General features: G+C 38.6%; 1 protein-coding gene across 4 annotated transcripts in view; it reads left to right on the top strand.

The window, feature by feature from the left end:
• Nucleotides 1-3,805: 3,805 nt before the first annotated feature.
• Nucleotides 3,806-17,742, top strand: part of VWDE (von Willebrand factor D and EGF domains) — a 37,110-nt gene continuing 23,173 nt past the window's right edge. For all 4 annotated transcript variants that reach the window (XM_019005722.1, XM_019005721.1, XM_015619173.2 and 1 more), the window contains exons 1-8: nt 3,806-3,929; nt 9,152-9,336; nt 10,649-10,880; nt 12,736-12,801; nt 13,584-13,843; nt 15,243-15,332; nt 16,413-16,557; nt 17,234-17,448. In XM_019005722.1, the coding sequence (XP_018861267.1) occupies nt 3,842-3,929; nt 9,152-9,336; nt 10,649-10,880; nt 12,736-12,801; nt 13,584-13,843; nt 15,243-15,332; nt 16,413-16,557; nt 17,234-17,448 (1,281 nt within the window). In that variant the 5' untranslated portion in view covers nt 3,806-3,841. The remainder of the gene's footprint in view (nt 3,930-9,151; nt 9,337-10,648; nt 10,881-12,735; nt 12,802-13,583; nt 13,844-15,242; nt 15,333-16,412; nt 16,558-17,233; nt 17,449-17,742) is intronic.

The raw sequence follows: 17,742 nt of genomic DNA, 5'->3' as shown, positions 1-17,742 counted from the left end.
CCATTCACATATATGAGCAGGCAGAAGCAAAAATAACTTATTTTTACACACAGAAAGAACTAAAAACACTAAGGGGCAAATAGAAGGGAACTATCCCTCTCTGATACTTTGGGATCTGCCCAGGAATGCAGGCTATCTCTCAGCCATCTGCTCCTTACAGGAGGGGTGTTATCTGCTGAAGGCAACTCTTTCCAAACATTCAGCACTTGGCAATACCACAGTAACCCTTTGAAGATTTACAGGGAAATTTCTCCCCACTTCCAAATTCTGCTCAGTTTTATTTGGAATTATCATCCATGCTCTATCTCTGCACAGATAACAAATACAGCAACATAGACTTAAAGGGCTTATTCAGATTTACCTTGCCTTACAATATAGACATGCTTAATGGTACAGCACGAAGGATTCATTTAAGAAAGAATTACATTTGTGCTCTTAGTTACACAGTTGGAAAGAAAAAGCTTATAATTAATCAGATATAGTGGGCAATTTTAGCTTAATCTTAATCAGATTCTTCTCTAAGTGTTTACCTGAGTTTACAAAACCTGGCTAAGACCTTCTGAGTGTCAGAGCTAGTGAACCCTAAAGTGTCAGAGCTAATGAACCCCTAAGTGTCAGCTGGGGATTCATTGTTCAGGACAGCATCCACCTACCCAACTGCCTTCAGCTCTCAACCTCTGCTTCCCCTCTCTTGTGCCCTACCATTCCCACTAATTACTTCTTATTCCAAGGACCCTACCACAAGTACTGCCTTTCTTGTAGGTGATCCCCTTTATTTACCTTCAAGTTGAGGGTTTGGATACAACCAGAAAAAACATTTGTGGGTTTGTCTGGAGACAACTACTTTTAAAACTCAAGGTGATTTTCCATTTCCAGTTTACACCTGAGCAGCTATCCACACCTATTTGTACACATTTTGGCAAACAGGGCTGATTGTTCTTCTCAGCTTAGTTACCTAAAATAATCTTTAATCAACCTGCTATCCACTTGGCTGCTGCTCACTCTGTTCCTTCAAATGCAATGTGAGATAATGACATCTTGTTAAACAATGTATAGACATGGACTTTATATACATTAAGTTAATGATCTAAGGTGTACTGCTACAAACATCTCACTGGCATGTTAGCAATAGAAGTGTCAGATGACAAAGTTGCTATGTTGGCCATGTTTATGAGAAAATTCCCCTTTTTCCCTTGGACCTTTTTTTCTGGGATTCCTGTTACACATACACACATGCTGGAGCTGCACAGTCATGAACTAATGCAGATAACCCTTAAACCAGAATAATCTAGTTGCAGATCCAAGAATTTAGCATCAGCAGAGCTGCCTTTTTTGTTATCTGAATTTTTAACTCTATTTTCAACATTGCCCAAGTTGTGTTCTTTGTCATCCAACACGTCTTTTTTCTTCAATTTATCACTATGCTCTTGCCTGTTTTATGAGATAGTCATGAGTCAGCAAAAGAACTTCTACTCAGGCTTTGTTCAAATAATTAATTTATTCATTGTCAGGACTTCAGAATCCACCTTAAAATAAATATATATTTAAAAGATTTACCGAGCAGGCTGAGATTACTAAACTCTAAGTTAACTTTGGAATAATTTTCAAAACCAACTTTAAATCTCTTTTTCTTCATTGTTAATCATAAAATCCATGCTGAGAAATGCTTTGTGCTTTGCCCTGTAGGGTCTAAATGCTCCCTAAAATTAAGATCATCACTCCATGTTTTCAGTGGAATATTAAGTAATGACTTGGACTACATAACCATGATAGTATCTTAAATTCTTCATTCAACACTCTTGGTTTTCCTCCCAAACATCCTGCTATTTAATAATATACACATACAAAATTGCAGTTTGACTTCGCATTCCATTGTAAATGAAAGAGGTGTTTTCAGTAGTGCAAAACAATTTTACCTAGCCTGTGATTTACTTAATTGAAACTATGGAAATTACTGACAGAAACTATGTGAAATTTAACCTGCTGGAAAGCCCTATTCTCCTATTATAAGCATGAAACTGCCCTAGAATTACTTTCATTTTCCATAAATTCACTGTCACTAACACAACTCTGTTACCATGAGTGCCAAGTGCTACTTTTGGCAGCTTGTCAGCTCTTTTAACCACAATATGCTCTTTCTCTGCTGTCACTGTAAGAGGCTACAAGGCTGATAGTAGCAGAGGGAGCTGGCAGAGGAAAACCAGTCTAGAAAAGATGAAAGGTACCTGTACTCCAGCAGCCATCGCTGCCACCTCTTTCTATCCCCTGAATGATCCATGACAAAAGGTGTTAATCCTCCTGTAAATACCACTCCATCATGACTGGCAGGGGTCAAAGAAGTAGCTCAATGTTTAAATTTAGTCAAAGCTTCTCACATCTTTCTTTCTAGGTCTTAACTTTGTAACTTGTTTTGTAAAATGCCTCTTTCTTTCCTCTTTTTTTCTTTATAAACATGTGGTAAGGGAAAAAAGAGAAAGAAACCCAAACTAATTTGAGACATATGCAGCCTTTCAGAATAAAATTTTGGTTATTTGCTGACAAATAACCAAGGGAGTTGAGTAAACAATTAGGAAAACTTATTGTTAAAATTTCCCTGAATCTTTAGGACAAAAAGTATCTGCCTTATACAATTGACAGGAATCCAAGACACCGGATTCAGTTCTCAGGCTGTGCCAGTGATTCCTTTTAAAAATTCATCATCGTATAGCTGAACTGTTCCTTTCAATAAAGAAGCTCAGGGTGTGTGGGCAAAATAGGACTGAGGTTACCCCAACAATGCTGCTCTGCCTCTGCCTTGACTCCAAGCCCTGATACATCCTCAAGTAGGGAAAGCTACTGTGCAAAGAGCCATCCTGGTCAGTACCCCATGGAAGCAGCCTTCACTGACCATTGTAGCCTAGCAAATGTTCAGTGGATAATAGTAAGATGTGTTTTAATGTCATCAACTTCTGGTTTTTAGACTTAAGCCTCTATATGATACAGAGTACATGAATCATTTCTGTGGTCTGCTGTAGTGCTTGGTGTGTGTGAAGTAGTTCAATGACTGCACAACCTCAGGCCTAGAGTGGAAAATACCAGCACTGACATCTTAAATGCTGAGATTTGTCCTGCTCTTTGTCCTCTGACAGACATCTGAAGAGGAGCATCTCTTAGCAAATCTGGAAGCTTGGGCTCTTGGAACTGTTAAATATTTGCTAAACTCAGTCTGCATTAACGGTAATGAAGATTACATATAGCAAAAGTTAAAGAAATATAAAACACCCTTGGTGATCTATCCAAGGACCAATTTGAAACCAGCTGTTCTTCAGCATTTTACTGTACATCAGAAAATAAATACATCTCTGGGTTGGAGGGCAATAGGCCATTGCTCGCGATGCCGATGTGCTTTGGGTCTGTTTGGACCTCTTTGGGATATGGACAAGCATCTTCACAGAGCCCCCGACAAGAACCAAGGACTGTTTCCTTCGTTTTCTTGTAGAGAATCCCCACGAGGGAGCCCGGGCAGGGGATGCCACAGCGGCTCGGGCACAAGCGCCCGGCTGCTGCGGTCCCGGAGCCGGGACGGGGCACGGACGCCCCCTCGGCCACCCCGGCGGGGCCGGGCCGGGTCGGGCAGGGGGGCGGGCCGAGGCCCCCGAGGGAGGGGCTGCGCGCAGGAGCGGGGTGGGCGCACGGAGCCGCCTCAGGGGCCGGGAGCCGCCGCCGGGCCGGGAGCGAGCGCGGCTGGGAGCGCGGGGAGCGGAGCGGAGCGGCGGGGCCATGCCGGGGGCCTGTCTCTTATACACATCTAGATGTGCGTGCGCGGCTGGGAGCGCGGGGAGCGGAGCGGAGCGGCGGGGCCATGCCGGGGGCCGTCCCCTCAGCCCCGCGCCTCTGGCTCGGCGCGGCCGTGCTGGGCTGGCTGGCGGCGGCCGGGGCCCGCCGGCGAGGTAAGGGAGCCCGGGCACAGGGAGCGGGCCAGCCCCGGCGGCGGCAGGTGAGCGAGCGGGAGGGACAGGGCGGGCGGCGGCTGCGGGGCAGCGACAGCGCCGGGCGCTCCCCGGGCCCGCACATCGCCCGGCGCAGAGGCTGAGGGCCGCAGCTTGGCCGGAACAGGCTGAACTCTGTACCTGACGAAGTGGGAACTGCGCTCGTCACAGCGCACTGCGGGGAAAACCTGCCGAGAGGAACTCCAAGACCAGGCGTGCTGGGTCTCCCACGCTTTTTTCCTGGCGCTCTTCGCTTGCGTGTTGGAGCACAGGCAATGTCTTGGCTCATCCTTACCCGGGACCACTAAACCCGTGTCTGTATAGTTTAAAATTTCGGATAGAAAACCTACATCAGGTGTAGATTCAATAACGTATTGCAGTGAGAACTACTGGAAAACGTATAACCATGCGTTTTACACTTTCGGAAAGGTTATGCGATTATTTCATCTCGTAGGGTATGAACAGAAGTTTTTGAAAAGTGTTTTAACACCCAGTCTAATGAGGTTATTTGTAAAGATGTATTAATTTGTGTGTGCGGATTCGATTTTCTTCATTGGTCCGTGCATAAGAGTCACCATGTTCCTGTTCCATGGGATTGCAATACTGTCATTGCCACAATTTGCTCATGTTCTTTTATAGGTCTCATCAAAGAAAATGGCATTTTTAGGTAGTTACAGTAATTTTTAGGTTCTCCTTTAAAAGTAGTATTCTGAAGAGATTTTCCAGGATAATTTTTTCCAAAAAAGTGAACTTTATTCTGTTTTATTATTTTGGAAGATTTTAGATCCACAAATGCTTTTGTTAAATTCAGTCACAGTTCTAATTTCTGCCTTAGGATGTTGGTATGCTGCATACTTCACGGTCAGCAGATGCAAGAAAAAGCACTCTCACAGTGGGCACTTACTAAAGACACTGTTAGTTTATTAGTGGTCATTTGCCAGACCCAAGCCTTTGGGCAGCAGGACATACACACTTATGAGCTATTTGTGCCTGAGGAACTGGATTGCCAGTGCTGCCACTGTACTCTTGCCTATCTGTACTCTGCTGGGACTCCTTTTCCTTTCTCTACTCCAGACTGTACCTGGCAGTCCTCAGTTCATTACTGTTCCATGGGGTTTGAAACATTCTGGACAGGTGGAAAATCATTGACCCCTCTTTGCACATGGACAGAATAGAGATGTGAACAGGAAGTTGAGAAGCCCTTCCTTTGTGGAACTCATTTTCCACCTGAGTGCCTTAGAGATAGTCATCAGGAGCCATTTCATATCCTTTTGTGGCAAATGAGCTCCTGTGTTGACTTCAGGAACCTCTTTGACTTTTGGTTAAGGTGTTCAGAGGACCTATTACGTGACTCAGTTTACAGCAGCCATGGTAGAAACCTCAACGTGTTGGCAAAGGTTTCATCTGTATCTCTCCCAAAAGGCTCATCCTCTAGCACAAGGCTCTCCATGTGTTTAAGATGTTGCAGTTTAGGGTCACATTTCTCAGTATCTATCAGGACCAAGGAAGTCCAGGATGGATCAAAGCAAAGCCCACTGCACTAACCCTGAAGAGAGTCAGGAAAAAGCGAATATGGAATCAAATTCTTCCTGGTGTGTTGAGACACAAATTGAAGAACAGTACCGAGCCATGTGCAGTATATATAGGGTGTTTGTAGAAAGAAGCACAGAATGTGATAAGTAAACTCAAATGCTAGGGAAATAGCTGCATATTTTCCCAGAATGGATTTCTTTTTCAGCAGATAGTGTAGAGTATCTAGACCTTCAAACAGAATGGGAGAGTTAGAACTTTCTAGAAACAAGTCTCTCTCGTAATAACCTACTGATAGCCTTTGTGTGCATCTCCTCGAGTTTAAGTAAAAGGACAGGTGCACAATCTACAAAGGAGACTGGACATTATGGTCTTATTTCTCAAGTGTATTTTATAATTGGAATTTCACTATTCTATAGCAAATATTTAAAAGGAAAGTTATTAAATCACTAATACATTTAAAGGACAATACAAATAATTAAAAAGAATATTTCCATATTTATGGAAAGGTTTTTGTCAAGAACAATCATGAATAAATGCTAAATTTTGTTAAAACTTACATAAGTTTTCTGTTTTGTGTCAGAACATGTTAGGATATTTTGTGATTGTGGGTGAAGTCAAGTCACCAGTAGCACAAAAGTCTTCCCCTAATTTAATGTTCCTCACATCCTGGACAGAGCTGGTGAGTAAGCCTGCTCTGTGACTAACCTTCCTTAGCACTTTCAAGCTATCAGAATCTGTTTTCAGTTCCTTATAATTTTGTCAGATTTCAATAATTGGGAAGCCTACAAGAAAGATGGAGAAACACTATTTACAAGGGTGTGTTGTGACAGGGCAAGTGATTTTAGACTGAAGGAGAGTAGGTTTAAATTAGATATTAGAAAAATATTCTTTATTGTAAGGGTGGTGAGGCACTGGAGCAGGTTGCCCAGAGATGCTGTGACTGCCCCATCTGTGTAAATGTTCAAAGTCAGCTTGAACGGAGCCCTGAGCAACCTGATCTAGTGAAAGGTGTCCCTGTTTGTGTGGTGGAAGTTGGAACTATATGATCTTTAAAGTCCCTCCCAGCCCAAACTACTCTGTGATTCTGTAAAATTGCTGTGTGTTAGACACAGGCAAAGCTTTTCTGGTGCATTTCAGCAAAGTCAGTATTCATCATTCTGAGAATAATATTTGAAAGAATGCTTATATCAAAATCTGTTTTTATTTAAGGCATCCTGAATAAGGAAATTATTATTTCAGTGGAAAGTGTAGCCAACTCCCTCTTAAATGCTTCTGGTTGGAACAGATCTGTTCTGCAGGGGTAATGTTTTTGCAGAGAACATGACATTAATTTTTTGTGAGTCTGTCCATAAATATGATAATTTATTTGTTTCTGCTGTTGCTAAAGTAAGACAGCAGTTTGGTTACACTCAGTTGTGTAAAAAGAGTTGGTTTTTTTTGTGTTGTTGATGATGACAGATATTTTCAGTTGTTTTGCAGAATGAAAAAGAATAAAAAAAACAAACCAGTGTTACACAACATAATATTTCCAAACAATAACTATGGATATATTAGCATATTTCTAGAAAGGAGAAAAGGATACACTGGATTCATAAAGAGCTGGATGGCCTTTTAAAGTGATATGCATAATAATAAGAAACTTATAATTTGATCTTTAGTAGGATTTATAACCCTATTACAAGTGACTACAGTCAGCTGTTTTAAAGATCTATCAAATGATGATCTAATTAAACTGTGGAGGAAAAGAAAATAAAGACTTGTCTCATGTCTAGCCTGATTTATTAATGGAGAAGGTAACAGATATTAATTGTTTCAGGAGTGATTCAGTTACAGGAAAGAAAACTAATGAGGGTGCTGTACGAAAGGGAGAATTCCAGTAAAAATTAGAGGACAGGAAGAAACTTTCATCATGGTTCGTAAACCGCTTGTGCTGTAGCTTGCTTGGAAAACATTTCAATAACACACATGACTGACCTGTGATTTTTCAAGGGCTTTTCTCTAAATTCCAGTGAAGGGTAAGTTCCCTGTAAGGTCAAATTGTATGGACATGAATAGCCTACAGGCTACTACAGGAAACTCAGAAACACAGTGGTGGCACAGTCAATCACACTGACTTCCAGCTGTCCTTAGAGGATAGAAGATAAAGCTATTGTTACCTGCCTGGGTAGCCTAAAGCTGTACCAGATTAAATCTTCAGTCTTTGAAAGACTGTAGGATTCTCATACTGTGCTAAAAGAGATAAAGTCTATTCTTTTATTAGGGCATCTTCTCCATTTAAAGGTAGGGAATTACCTGGTTTTGAAATTGTTTTATAATAGTGGTTATTTAGAATGACATGAAAAATGTGGAAGATAGTAAACTATCTTATATTAATAAACCAAAATGTTTCTAATCAGTGACACAATTATACCATTGTGTTGTGAAATATGTAACATATACAGACAAACCTGGGACCAAAAATTGGAGATCAGAGCATTCATATTCCAAATGTAACACTAGACAGCTTTGCTTACAGCTGCATCTTTAAATTCAATAGTAGCATAATGAAGGCAAAAATCAAGATTTAGTGTATCATTCAGTATAACAAGAAATTCTGTTCACAGTTAGCATCATTTTTAAAAGCAAGGTAAATAGATGGGTATACTTTTAATGTCACTTATATATAAACGTTCCCTTACTTTTACATTCTTTCCCTTCCCAAGCACAATACTAAACAAGAATGATTATTCAGTATGTTACATGTAAATATGCCATTAGCCAGAACTTTTGTTGTCACTGTCTTCAACAGAAGTCAACTCACCTGCCAGATCAGACTCAGAAATTCTGTCATTCTGCTTTATTTCTAAATGAGTTTAATTACAAAAAACCCCAAAACAACAACAACAAAAACAACAAAATAAAAAAAAAAGCCAAAAAAACTGTGATAAAGACTTCTTCAGATTCTGATCCTTCATTTTATTTATCAGAAAATTTGAGAGATTTTTGAGGCCACAAGGTCACTTAGGTGTGAAAAAATATGTTTGGCAGTTGTATTTTCTTTATTATAATTTAATACGTCATTCACACAAATTTACTTAAAATGTGTAATCAAGTATCTACCCATTTTAATACACACTTTTGCTATGTTCTGCATGTATACATACAAACTGCATGCAGCTATCCACCTATCTCTCATCCATCTGAGGCAATTTTTAATTTCATGCAGAGGTGTTCTATAAAGTGGTAATCTATTCTGAAAATACCTTTGGCTAAACCTTGCTCCTCCTGAAGTAAGTTTTTTATATTCTTGAATATCTGACACCCCATTTGTATTCAGGTTTCATAAAAATCAATGGAACTAGAAAAATCAAAATCCAGGTAGAATGTATAAATGTATTCTTTCCCACAGGTTTTGCATCCAGGGTAAATGACTGTGTGGTTATTACTGCATTTATTGTCCACTAAAGGAAGGAGAGTTTTGACATAAAGAATTCTATTAAATTTCAGAGTGCTAACATGCAAAATTGTTGTTACTAAGACATCAACATATTCTTCCATAAAATCAGTTTTAAAGGAAAATATCCTTATTTTCCTTTAAAAATGCTTAACACCTTTTCTAAAATACTTGTTAGGCGTTCCACCTTTTTACTTGAAAAACTCTTGCTCCACAGTTCATGAATGCTCTCCTGGTGGACATCGGATCCTGCAGAGCCCTTACCGAAGTGTGGATTTTGATTCATCCCACCTCCAGCAATCAGCTATTCAGGATTTAATCTGTGACCATTCCCTAGCACCAGGATGGTATCGCTTCATGATTTTTGATAAGCCTGCTGAGATGCCAACCAAGTGTGTGGAGGTATTGTTACAAATCATTTCATTCTGGGAAACAGATATTTTGGTGAAGAATTTTTCAGTAGGATAGGTATGAAAAAGAGTATGATTATGGGGACTGATGTGGAACAATACAAAGTTCCTATCTTGTCTAAATACTTGATTATATTCAAAATGTGTTAACTGCAAAATTAAGTCTTAAGCATTGAAAATTTTACACTGAATGGGCAGTAGCAGAGGATGGTAAATTAAATCCCTTTTAGAGCACTTGAAAACTGTAATTTCCACTCAGTGGTAAAGAAATCTTCCCAGTGGCAGCATAGCAGAGCTATCATGTTGTAAAGCTGGAGCTGTGTGATGGTCAGTGTGTTAGGAAGGCCATGTGAGAGCAGTATAAAGGCTTGTAGCTGCATGAAGCCAGTAACTGAGGAGCTTCTAAAGTCATGTCACAGAAAAGAGATTACTTCTAAAGTGACTTGAACTAACAGAGGTAATTGAATATTAGTTGCCTTGTCATCTGCAAGCCTCCAAAAACTCAAGAATTACTGGAAATATTTAATACTTCAGATGTCTAGTTCTTTATTTCAGAGCTTATTTGTAGCTTTATTTTGGAGCTCTGTTATATTCTAAGGAGATCTTTTTAATTTCCCCTTTTTAAAATGTTTCCTTCCTTAAAAAACCTGAAAATGTCATTAGAATATCATAGCATTGATTTTTCTAATGAATTGAAATTTTCTTGTCACAGTCTCTTAAAAAAATAAGGTAAAATCCAATCAATTAAGTGCTTTTAAATGAATATAAAATAATTCTAACATACTAATGCATCAGCTTCCCACACCTCTTAGAATAAATTTAGGAGGTTAGTTGAGCCTTCAGTTGATGGCAAAGGGCAGATAAAACATGACAGCTTTAATACCTTTAGGTGATACTCAGTGTACTTCTGCTCTGCAGTGTGTTGGCTGTGCTCTGATGGCATCCACACAGTCACTTACTGTAGGTTAATGGTGCAAAGTAGCTCACTAAGCCATAACACAGCTGTGAGCTTTTCTGAGCAAAACACTCAGATATGGCTTTCAGTTAAGTTCTTTGGGCACTAAATTATAGCCTGTCTTTGGAAACAAACACAAATTCATTAGGGTGAATAAAGGACTTAAGTCTCTTCTGTGTGCATTTGTATCCAGCCTTGAGGAGAAAAGTCAGCAATCCCTCTGTTACACTGGCTGAACTTTGCTAAAAGCTCATGTGATAAATTAATTGCATATGTACCTCTCATTAAAGCACAGCAACGGTTTGATGTAGCATTAACCATTTCCTGATGTTTTTCTCCGGTACTGAAGATGAATCACTGTGGGACTCAAGCCCCTGTCTGGTTGTCTCTGAGGGAGTCAGAATCCATGCCTCGACCTGGTGAGATCAAGCAGTTAACAGCTTGTGCTACGTGGCAGTTTTTCTTCAGCACTTCCAAAGACTGCTGTCTTTTCCGAATCCCTGTCAGGGTGAGGAACTGTGGAGGCTTCTTTGTTTACTTACTGCAGCCCACCCAAGGATGCATGGGGTATTGTGCAGAAGGTGAGAAAATGCATGCTCCAATTCAGCTAAGTATATGTGTTTATAAGTGTTTTTCTGATCTATATCTGTCTGATATTTTGTGGAGTAGAAATATCAGGAAATAAAATTTCCTAGAAATTTTACCTCAGATCTCTTGCAATCCTTACTTTTATTATTGATATGATAGAATAAATGATCTGAAATGGTGAGGTGGGTTCACTTCACCCCTCTTAAACTTAAATGTAGCATCTGACTAATTTTCAAATATTAGAAACTTAAGAATTGCAATTTTCCATATAATGAGGTGGGGTTATAAGACACACCTAGAAGTCAAAATTCAATGTAATTCATGGCACTCAGATTGTCCAAATAGCCATTACTGAACATGCAAAGAATTATGTATCAGAAAATTTTTTCTTAAGAACTTGATCGAACTGTCAATTATTATATAGCACTGTTAGGAGTATTTTTGTTGTAATTCTTATCACCCTTCTGGAGTGCATACATATTGTTGCTAGAAGAAAATCCAACACAGAAATGCTCTATTTATACACATTTTATTAGTACTGTGAGAAAGGAGACCTTTATAACAATGTCTTCTATGGACTTGGCCGCTTGTGTTGCAAAAGTATGTTGGTGTTCAGAGCTCAAAACTTCAGTATTTCATTATTCATGACAGATTTTTCAGATAAGCAAGCCAAGGTTAAATCCTTACAGTTATAAAAACTGTGAAACAGTGACAAATTAGTGTAGTAGGAAATTCTTATTAGCTCAACACACCATTATGAAAATACTAGCAGTATTTTCATGCATCATATGCTGTATTGCTTGGAGTCATGTTCTCTGTTGCTGACTACTTTCAACTGCTTAACAGAATTGTTAAGACATTCTCTAAGGGTTCAGCAAGCATGTGCCTGAAACAGTGAAGAACTCCTGCACAATAGGACTTGCATTTACTTTGGATCCTGGTACATGATGAGGAAGGAAGATGTAAAACCATAGCTAGACAGCGAGCTATCAAATTTTTACTACCTCAAAACAAAGCAGGCAAAAAGCATAACTCTTATTTGCCTCTACTGAACACTGTAAATCTGAAACACATTTTGAGTTTAAATGCACATATTCAAGATGATGTTGTCATGTGAAGCACATTGTTCTGTTGTACTGCTTTTTGTATCTAGGTTACCATGTTTTTTCTCTTTAAAACTTGACAGCTGTAAATACCTGATGCAAATTTTCACCTGTCCTCTACATGCTAAGGAATTCAGACATTATACAACTGAAGCGTGGAACAGCAAAGTCTGCTCTTCATTCCTTTTGGTGAATGGGATTTCCAGTGTTGCTGCTGCCCTTCTGATGTAGTTTGAGTAGAGTGACTAACTGGCATTTTCATGTTTAAGTCAAATTCCACTTATTTTCTTATAGCATTCAAAATACAAACAATAGCAGTCCACAAGCACTTTTTCCTAGGCTTCTGCAGGAAAGGTGATTTCTTTCAAAGCAAGTCTGCATTGAATTTCACTGTCCAGGGTTACAGTTAAAGGATAAGTGTTCAGAATTTGGGGAGACAAAATATATATTTCAGAGAATAGTATAATTCTGTTTTATTCACTGCCAACATGTATAAGTATTGGCTGAGCACATCAGCAGAAAAAGTTGTAGTAGAATGTTCTGTACCCTTCCTCCTAGATGATTTCCTGCACAAAACATTGTGCTCACTGCTGTCATAGCTGTACATGGATTCAATTACAAGATTGTTTCTATTCTGAAAATTTGTACTTCAATTAATGTTTTGTGACATTTGGTCTATAATCTAAGAGCACTGGTGTTCGTACTCTGTATGTGTGTGAATATACAATGTAAAAACACCTTATAGTTGTTTCAGATGTAAGGCCACAGACCTGTGATCCTGAGGGAATGGAAGTTGAAGGTGTCTGTAGCAGTGAGTATCTTGTTTTGATTTTCAAGGTTTTCTGTGCATCTGTGACCCAATAATGTCAACATTTACTGATATTCTGACTTGAATATCACCAAATAATAAATAATAATAAAAACGTGTTCATGTTATCAACAGCATTGCTTGTTTTGCTGCAAAATGAGCACTTTGGAGGTAATTGCAGATAAACTTGCATTTACAAAAGTTCTTTCACAGAATATTTTGAGTAGCTATCAAAATGTCAAAAAGTAACTGTAATGATGGTGACTGACAGATTACTTTGATTCTTCAGGAGTAAAATATAAGAGGTATCTACAAATCATATCATTGCTTATTCTGTTCCTTTCTAAATAGCCTTCTTCTTTTTCCTTTTTGCTTTTTCTTTCCCCCACTTTTCTCATAAATAGTGAAATTATTCTTCTGTAAGGCACATTCCTTTGCATCTTGCTCTCTCTTGCCTATTGAAATATTTAATTGCATTTTATTCTCTTGTTTATTTTTACTGTCATTGGTTTAGGTTTATTTGGATTGGTTTTTTACTCCTCTTTACCACCTTTTAATTGTCTAGAATATAATCAAAAGTTCATAAAGATTTTTTCTTTGTTTAATAATTATTAAAGGAAGATACACATTTTTTCTTTGATTCTCTTAAGAATTTATGTAGTATTTCCACATATAAAAAGGTAAATACTATTAGTGTATTAATTGGCAGAAGATGTCAATGTCATTACATCCAATACTGATTTTGCACAGAATAAAAAGCACAGACCACACTTCTGTTTGACTAGGTAACCTGGCTGCTACACCATCTCCATCTGTGTCACCACCACTTCCATCTGTTCCTGAAGTTGTAGCAGAGATGATCAAAGGCAGCATCTACCTAAGGTGTACATTTGGCATTCCTTTTGCAAACAGCTCTGTTGGATTCATTGTAATTTGGTCAAGACTTTCTCCTGAAGGTGCCAAAGAAGAACTTACACATGAAACAGCAGTTCATACCTTCTCACTTCTAGAACTAGATGGGATAAACGTCAGACTTGGAGACAGAGTATGTTAAAGCATTATTATGATTTCTTGGTATATTTGTAAATCTGGCTCAGTAGACACTTGCAGTTTTTAGAGAGAGGTCCAACACCTTGCTGTACAATTTTTCTTGGTAGAACCCTACTGCGTCTACTTATTTACTCCAACTTCCCATATGAATATGTAAATATCACAGAAATTTAACTACCACTGTCTTTGAGGTTTTGAGACTGATTGTCTCAATACAGTGCAGTATTCCTCCAGGAGGTAAATTTTTATTTGAATAATGTAAATTGAGAGGATTTTTTGGATGCAACTTGATGTCAGTGGGAGGCAGTAAGAGCCAGAGGTTGTGAAAAGCTGTGTTGTTGATTCCTTAGATATGTATTTTTAACTTTGGATGAGCTGCTGCTTACTGGTTTTGTGTCTAGGATTTATGTTTTACTCTCTGCCATCAAAAGCCTTACATTCCACTGCACCAGAAGAAGACTTAGGCTCTCATAGTAACTTTGAGAAGCCTAAGCATAGAAAAAAATCAATACATCTTTTACTTATATATACCAAAATACATGTTAATTTTTTCTGGAGAAAATAAAAAACAAAAAACCCCATGGTTGGTATGCATATACATGTTCAAGCCAAAGTCAGGCTGCCTGGGTGGCTTATGGATAGCAATGTTACTGCCCAAAAGTCATATGGGGACTTTGTGAAAACTTGCCTGACAGTGTTGGCTTGGTGACAGTCAAAAGGAAAGGCACAATCATAAACTACCTCCTGATTTGAGGTATCACTGAATCACTTTATTTTTTGGGGGGATCAGAAATACTGCGTGTGTGGTCAATACCTTTCAAAATGGATACAGCAAAATAAAAATAAACACAAAAACAAACAGCAAGCCAAAACAAAACCACAGTGCCTAGTAGCATGAAGCAGATTCAGTGAAGGGAAGTCAGACTGAATTCCTCATCTTGAGATTATCCAGGTCTATAACATCAGGAAAAACATAATCTAAGAAGTGATGGTTACTAAATAAAAGGCAAAAACTATGAAATGGGAGAAAAAGCAGTAAATAACATGTAAACAAGTGTAAAATACATTTTCATAGATATCATTGGTTGCAGAAATGCTTCAGAAAATATTTTTAAAGTCTTCATTAAATATTTTTTTGCAGCCATTAGTTGAAGAAATCTCTGCAGCACTGGTAGAATATGCTAGGAAAAGGTCCTAGGATATTCAGTCTGTTTCTGTGTTTTTTCTTTAGCTGTATTCACCAAGTACCATTGGCAACTGCTGCCTTCTGGTGCAACTGGAAGACTAGCCATTATTAACCATTATTAATTAACTGACCATTGTGGCCAAGTTTTGTCTTCATGTGACCACTTCATACCAAAAATGTATTCTGTTATTCTGTTTTCACCCTACAGGTCTACTGTAGCAGTTCTTCTTTTTTCATGGAGAAGCCAGATATACAAAGCTCTTCAGTTGAGAGCAAGGAATTTTTTGCTGGAATTAAGGTAACTTTGTGAAAACATAATGTAGGTGGAATTTTTGAGTATTGCTAGCAGTCAGTCCTCTGACTAGAAGGCACTTAAAATGTATAAAAATTGTGAATTAATAGAGCCTGTTGTTGACTGGGGTGGACTTAAATTTGTCCAGAAGGAAGAGAGTCACAGTGGTTTGTGTGCTCCCCACGTACTCAAGGTGCAGGACGGCTGAATTGGCACCTGGCACACACAGTGCAGGCCTTGGTTTCCAGCAGCTGGAGATGACTGATGCTGTGCTCACCAAGTCTGAGCCAGCCTGGTCTGGGCTTGCAGGGGGGTAGCTGGAAGGTGGGCTGGGCTATGCTGTGCTGCTTGGTCAGAGGCCAAGCACCAAACTAGTTTTAGTTCCTACTGTGAATGGAGCTACAGAGACCCATTTGCTGGCCAAGAATGGAACCCCAGTTCCATAAAGACAGAATGCATGTCATTAGTTACATATTGGGTATAGTCCTGCTGACTTAGCCTGAGCCTGTTTCTGTAGCATCAGGGCCCGGATTTCTCTCATGTGTGCAGTTCTGCAGTGTACCCTGCAAAGAGGCAATATGTTCTCTGTTTCCTTGTGAGGTTGCATTCAGGACTCCATTCAGCCTACCAAGATCAGCTGTAGGCTCCTGTTACTGGTCTTTAATTGAATTTTTGATTATGTGTTTTTGGTGATCCGTATTGTAAGCTTGCAGAGAGGAATCCAGCAGAAATACGGTGCTTCCAAATTATTTTTGAATTGTTACCTTTAGGTAGCTTCCATTTCCTTCCTCCCACCCAGACAGTACACAAAGCTGTTTGTATCTTAGCTTCCAAGGTGGTGAAATGTGTTTTGTGGTGAAAATGTGTTTTTCTAACTCCCTCCTTTCTAGCTAACCTTTTTTCTTGCCTTTTCCTTATCCTTGCCCCTTTACTCACCTCTTCAAGACTATGGCTGCTGTGTCTGCATCCTCTCCTCAATATGCTTTGCTCCTCAGACCATGTAAATAAACACTCCTAACTGATTAGGAAGCAGTGCTGCAGTTTACTCACAAAATTACATTTTAAGTACAATTTCTTCTGTGCTAGATACATCCAGAAACATATGATATATCAGAAGATGGGAAGGAATACAGACTGACAATAGAAAGTAGCGTTCCTATTCCTTGTCCTGAATTTAGCCAGCTAAAAAGTGACTGCAAAATCTCATTAACATTAAACAGTGTTGATGAAGGTAAGTATTGCCCTTGTTACATTTTGTTTATTTAATTATATTTTTGTATCTTTTTATAAATACTGTGTTGGTTTCCTTCTTTGGAGAAGTTGTTATACTGCAAAATACTTCCTAAAATGTTCAAGTATTCAGAGTCTATATGATGCTGCTGAAAATATGAAAGAATTACTTGTTAAAGTTTGCAGATGCTTTGGTAGGCATTGATATTAGAGCCACATTCTTTAATTTGAAAAGACAGAATACTGTAATACTTGTACAGTTTATAATTCAGGTAATTTTGTTTATCTGTTGCATTGCAAATATTGTATGTGCAGTCACAAAGTCATAGTTTTTCACTCTTGTAGCCATTTTCTGTAATATTTTCTCAAGCACAAATCCTGTGAACCAGGAGGAGCCTTGGCTATGCAGACAACCATTCCTTTTCATATTATCAAGCCTATTATGATTTTCATTTGTCTATCAAACTGGAGAATGCAAAAAACATTGTCTTGGGTGTGTGTATGAAGAGGTAGAGAGGAGGTTTTTTGCATTACCAAACCAAACCCAAGAAAAATGCATGATTATTTTAATTTATAGAAGTGTGTGTCAATAAGTTAGCATCTATATTAACACTAGTATGGTGAACGTGGCTTATTTAGAGGAAGAACTCTCTAATGATGTGTTTTCTTTAAAACAGGTAAAGAGCAATTAGGTCTAAACTTGGCTCTTTCTTCTTGTCATGTGGATCTTCTCCAAAAATCCTGCAGTAATGGAATCTGTAGTCAAGCTGTAGTTTATTTCACTGCTGTGACAGACTTCATGCAGGATGGAGACAGGATTACCAGAATTGCAGTTGAACCTATATCCAGTGAGAATTTCCTGTGGAATGGCTATGTTCCAGAAAGCACACAGGTTGAAAATCTTAGTGTTAAGATCTGTGAACTGTTCAGAAGTGTGGCTGGTGTTAGTGAAGCTTTTATTTCGGTTCTGACTTGCTGATTCACAGCAAGATTTCTAAGTGGTGGATTTTAGTTGCTTTATTTTTTCTTGAAATTCTGTGTTTTCATTAGAATATTTTTTTTTACATTTTAATATTGAAGTAACTACTAAGATTGATGAATCTTAAATCTTAATATTAATCTTGAAAGTATAATATAATATACTTATTAGAATTTAAACTACTACCATAAGGTAAATAATGTGCAT

This window comes from Parus major, chromosome 2, assembly GCF_001522545.3.
Source record: "Parus major isolate Abel chromosome 2, Parus_major1.1, whole genome shotgun sequence".
NCBI classification, from domain to species: Eukaryota; Metazoa; Chordata; class Aves; order Passeriformes; family Paridae; genus Parus; species Parus major.
This window is presented reverse-complemented; position numbering and strand designations above follow the sequence as displayed.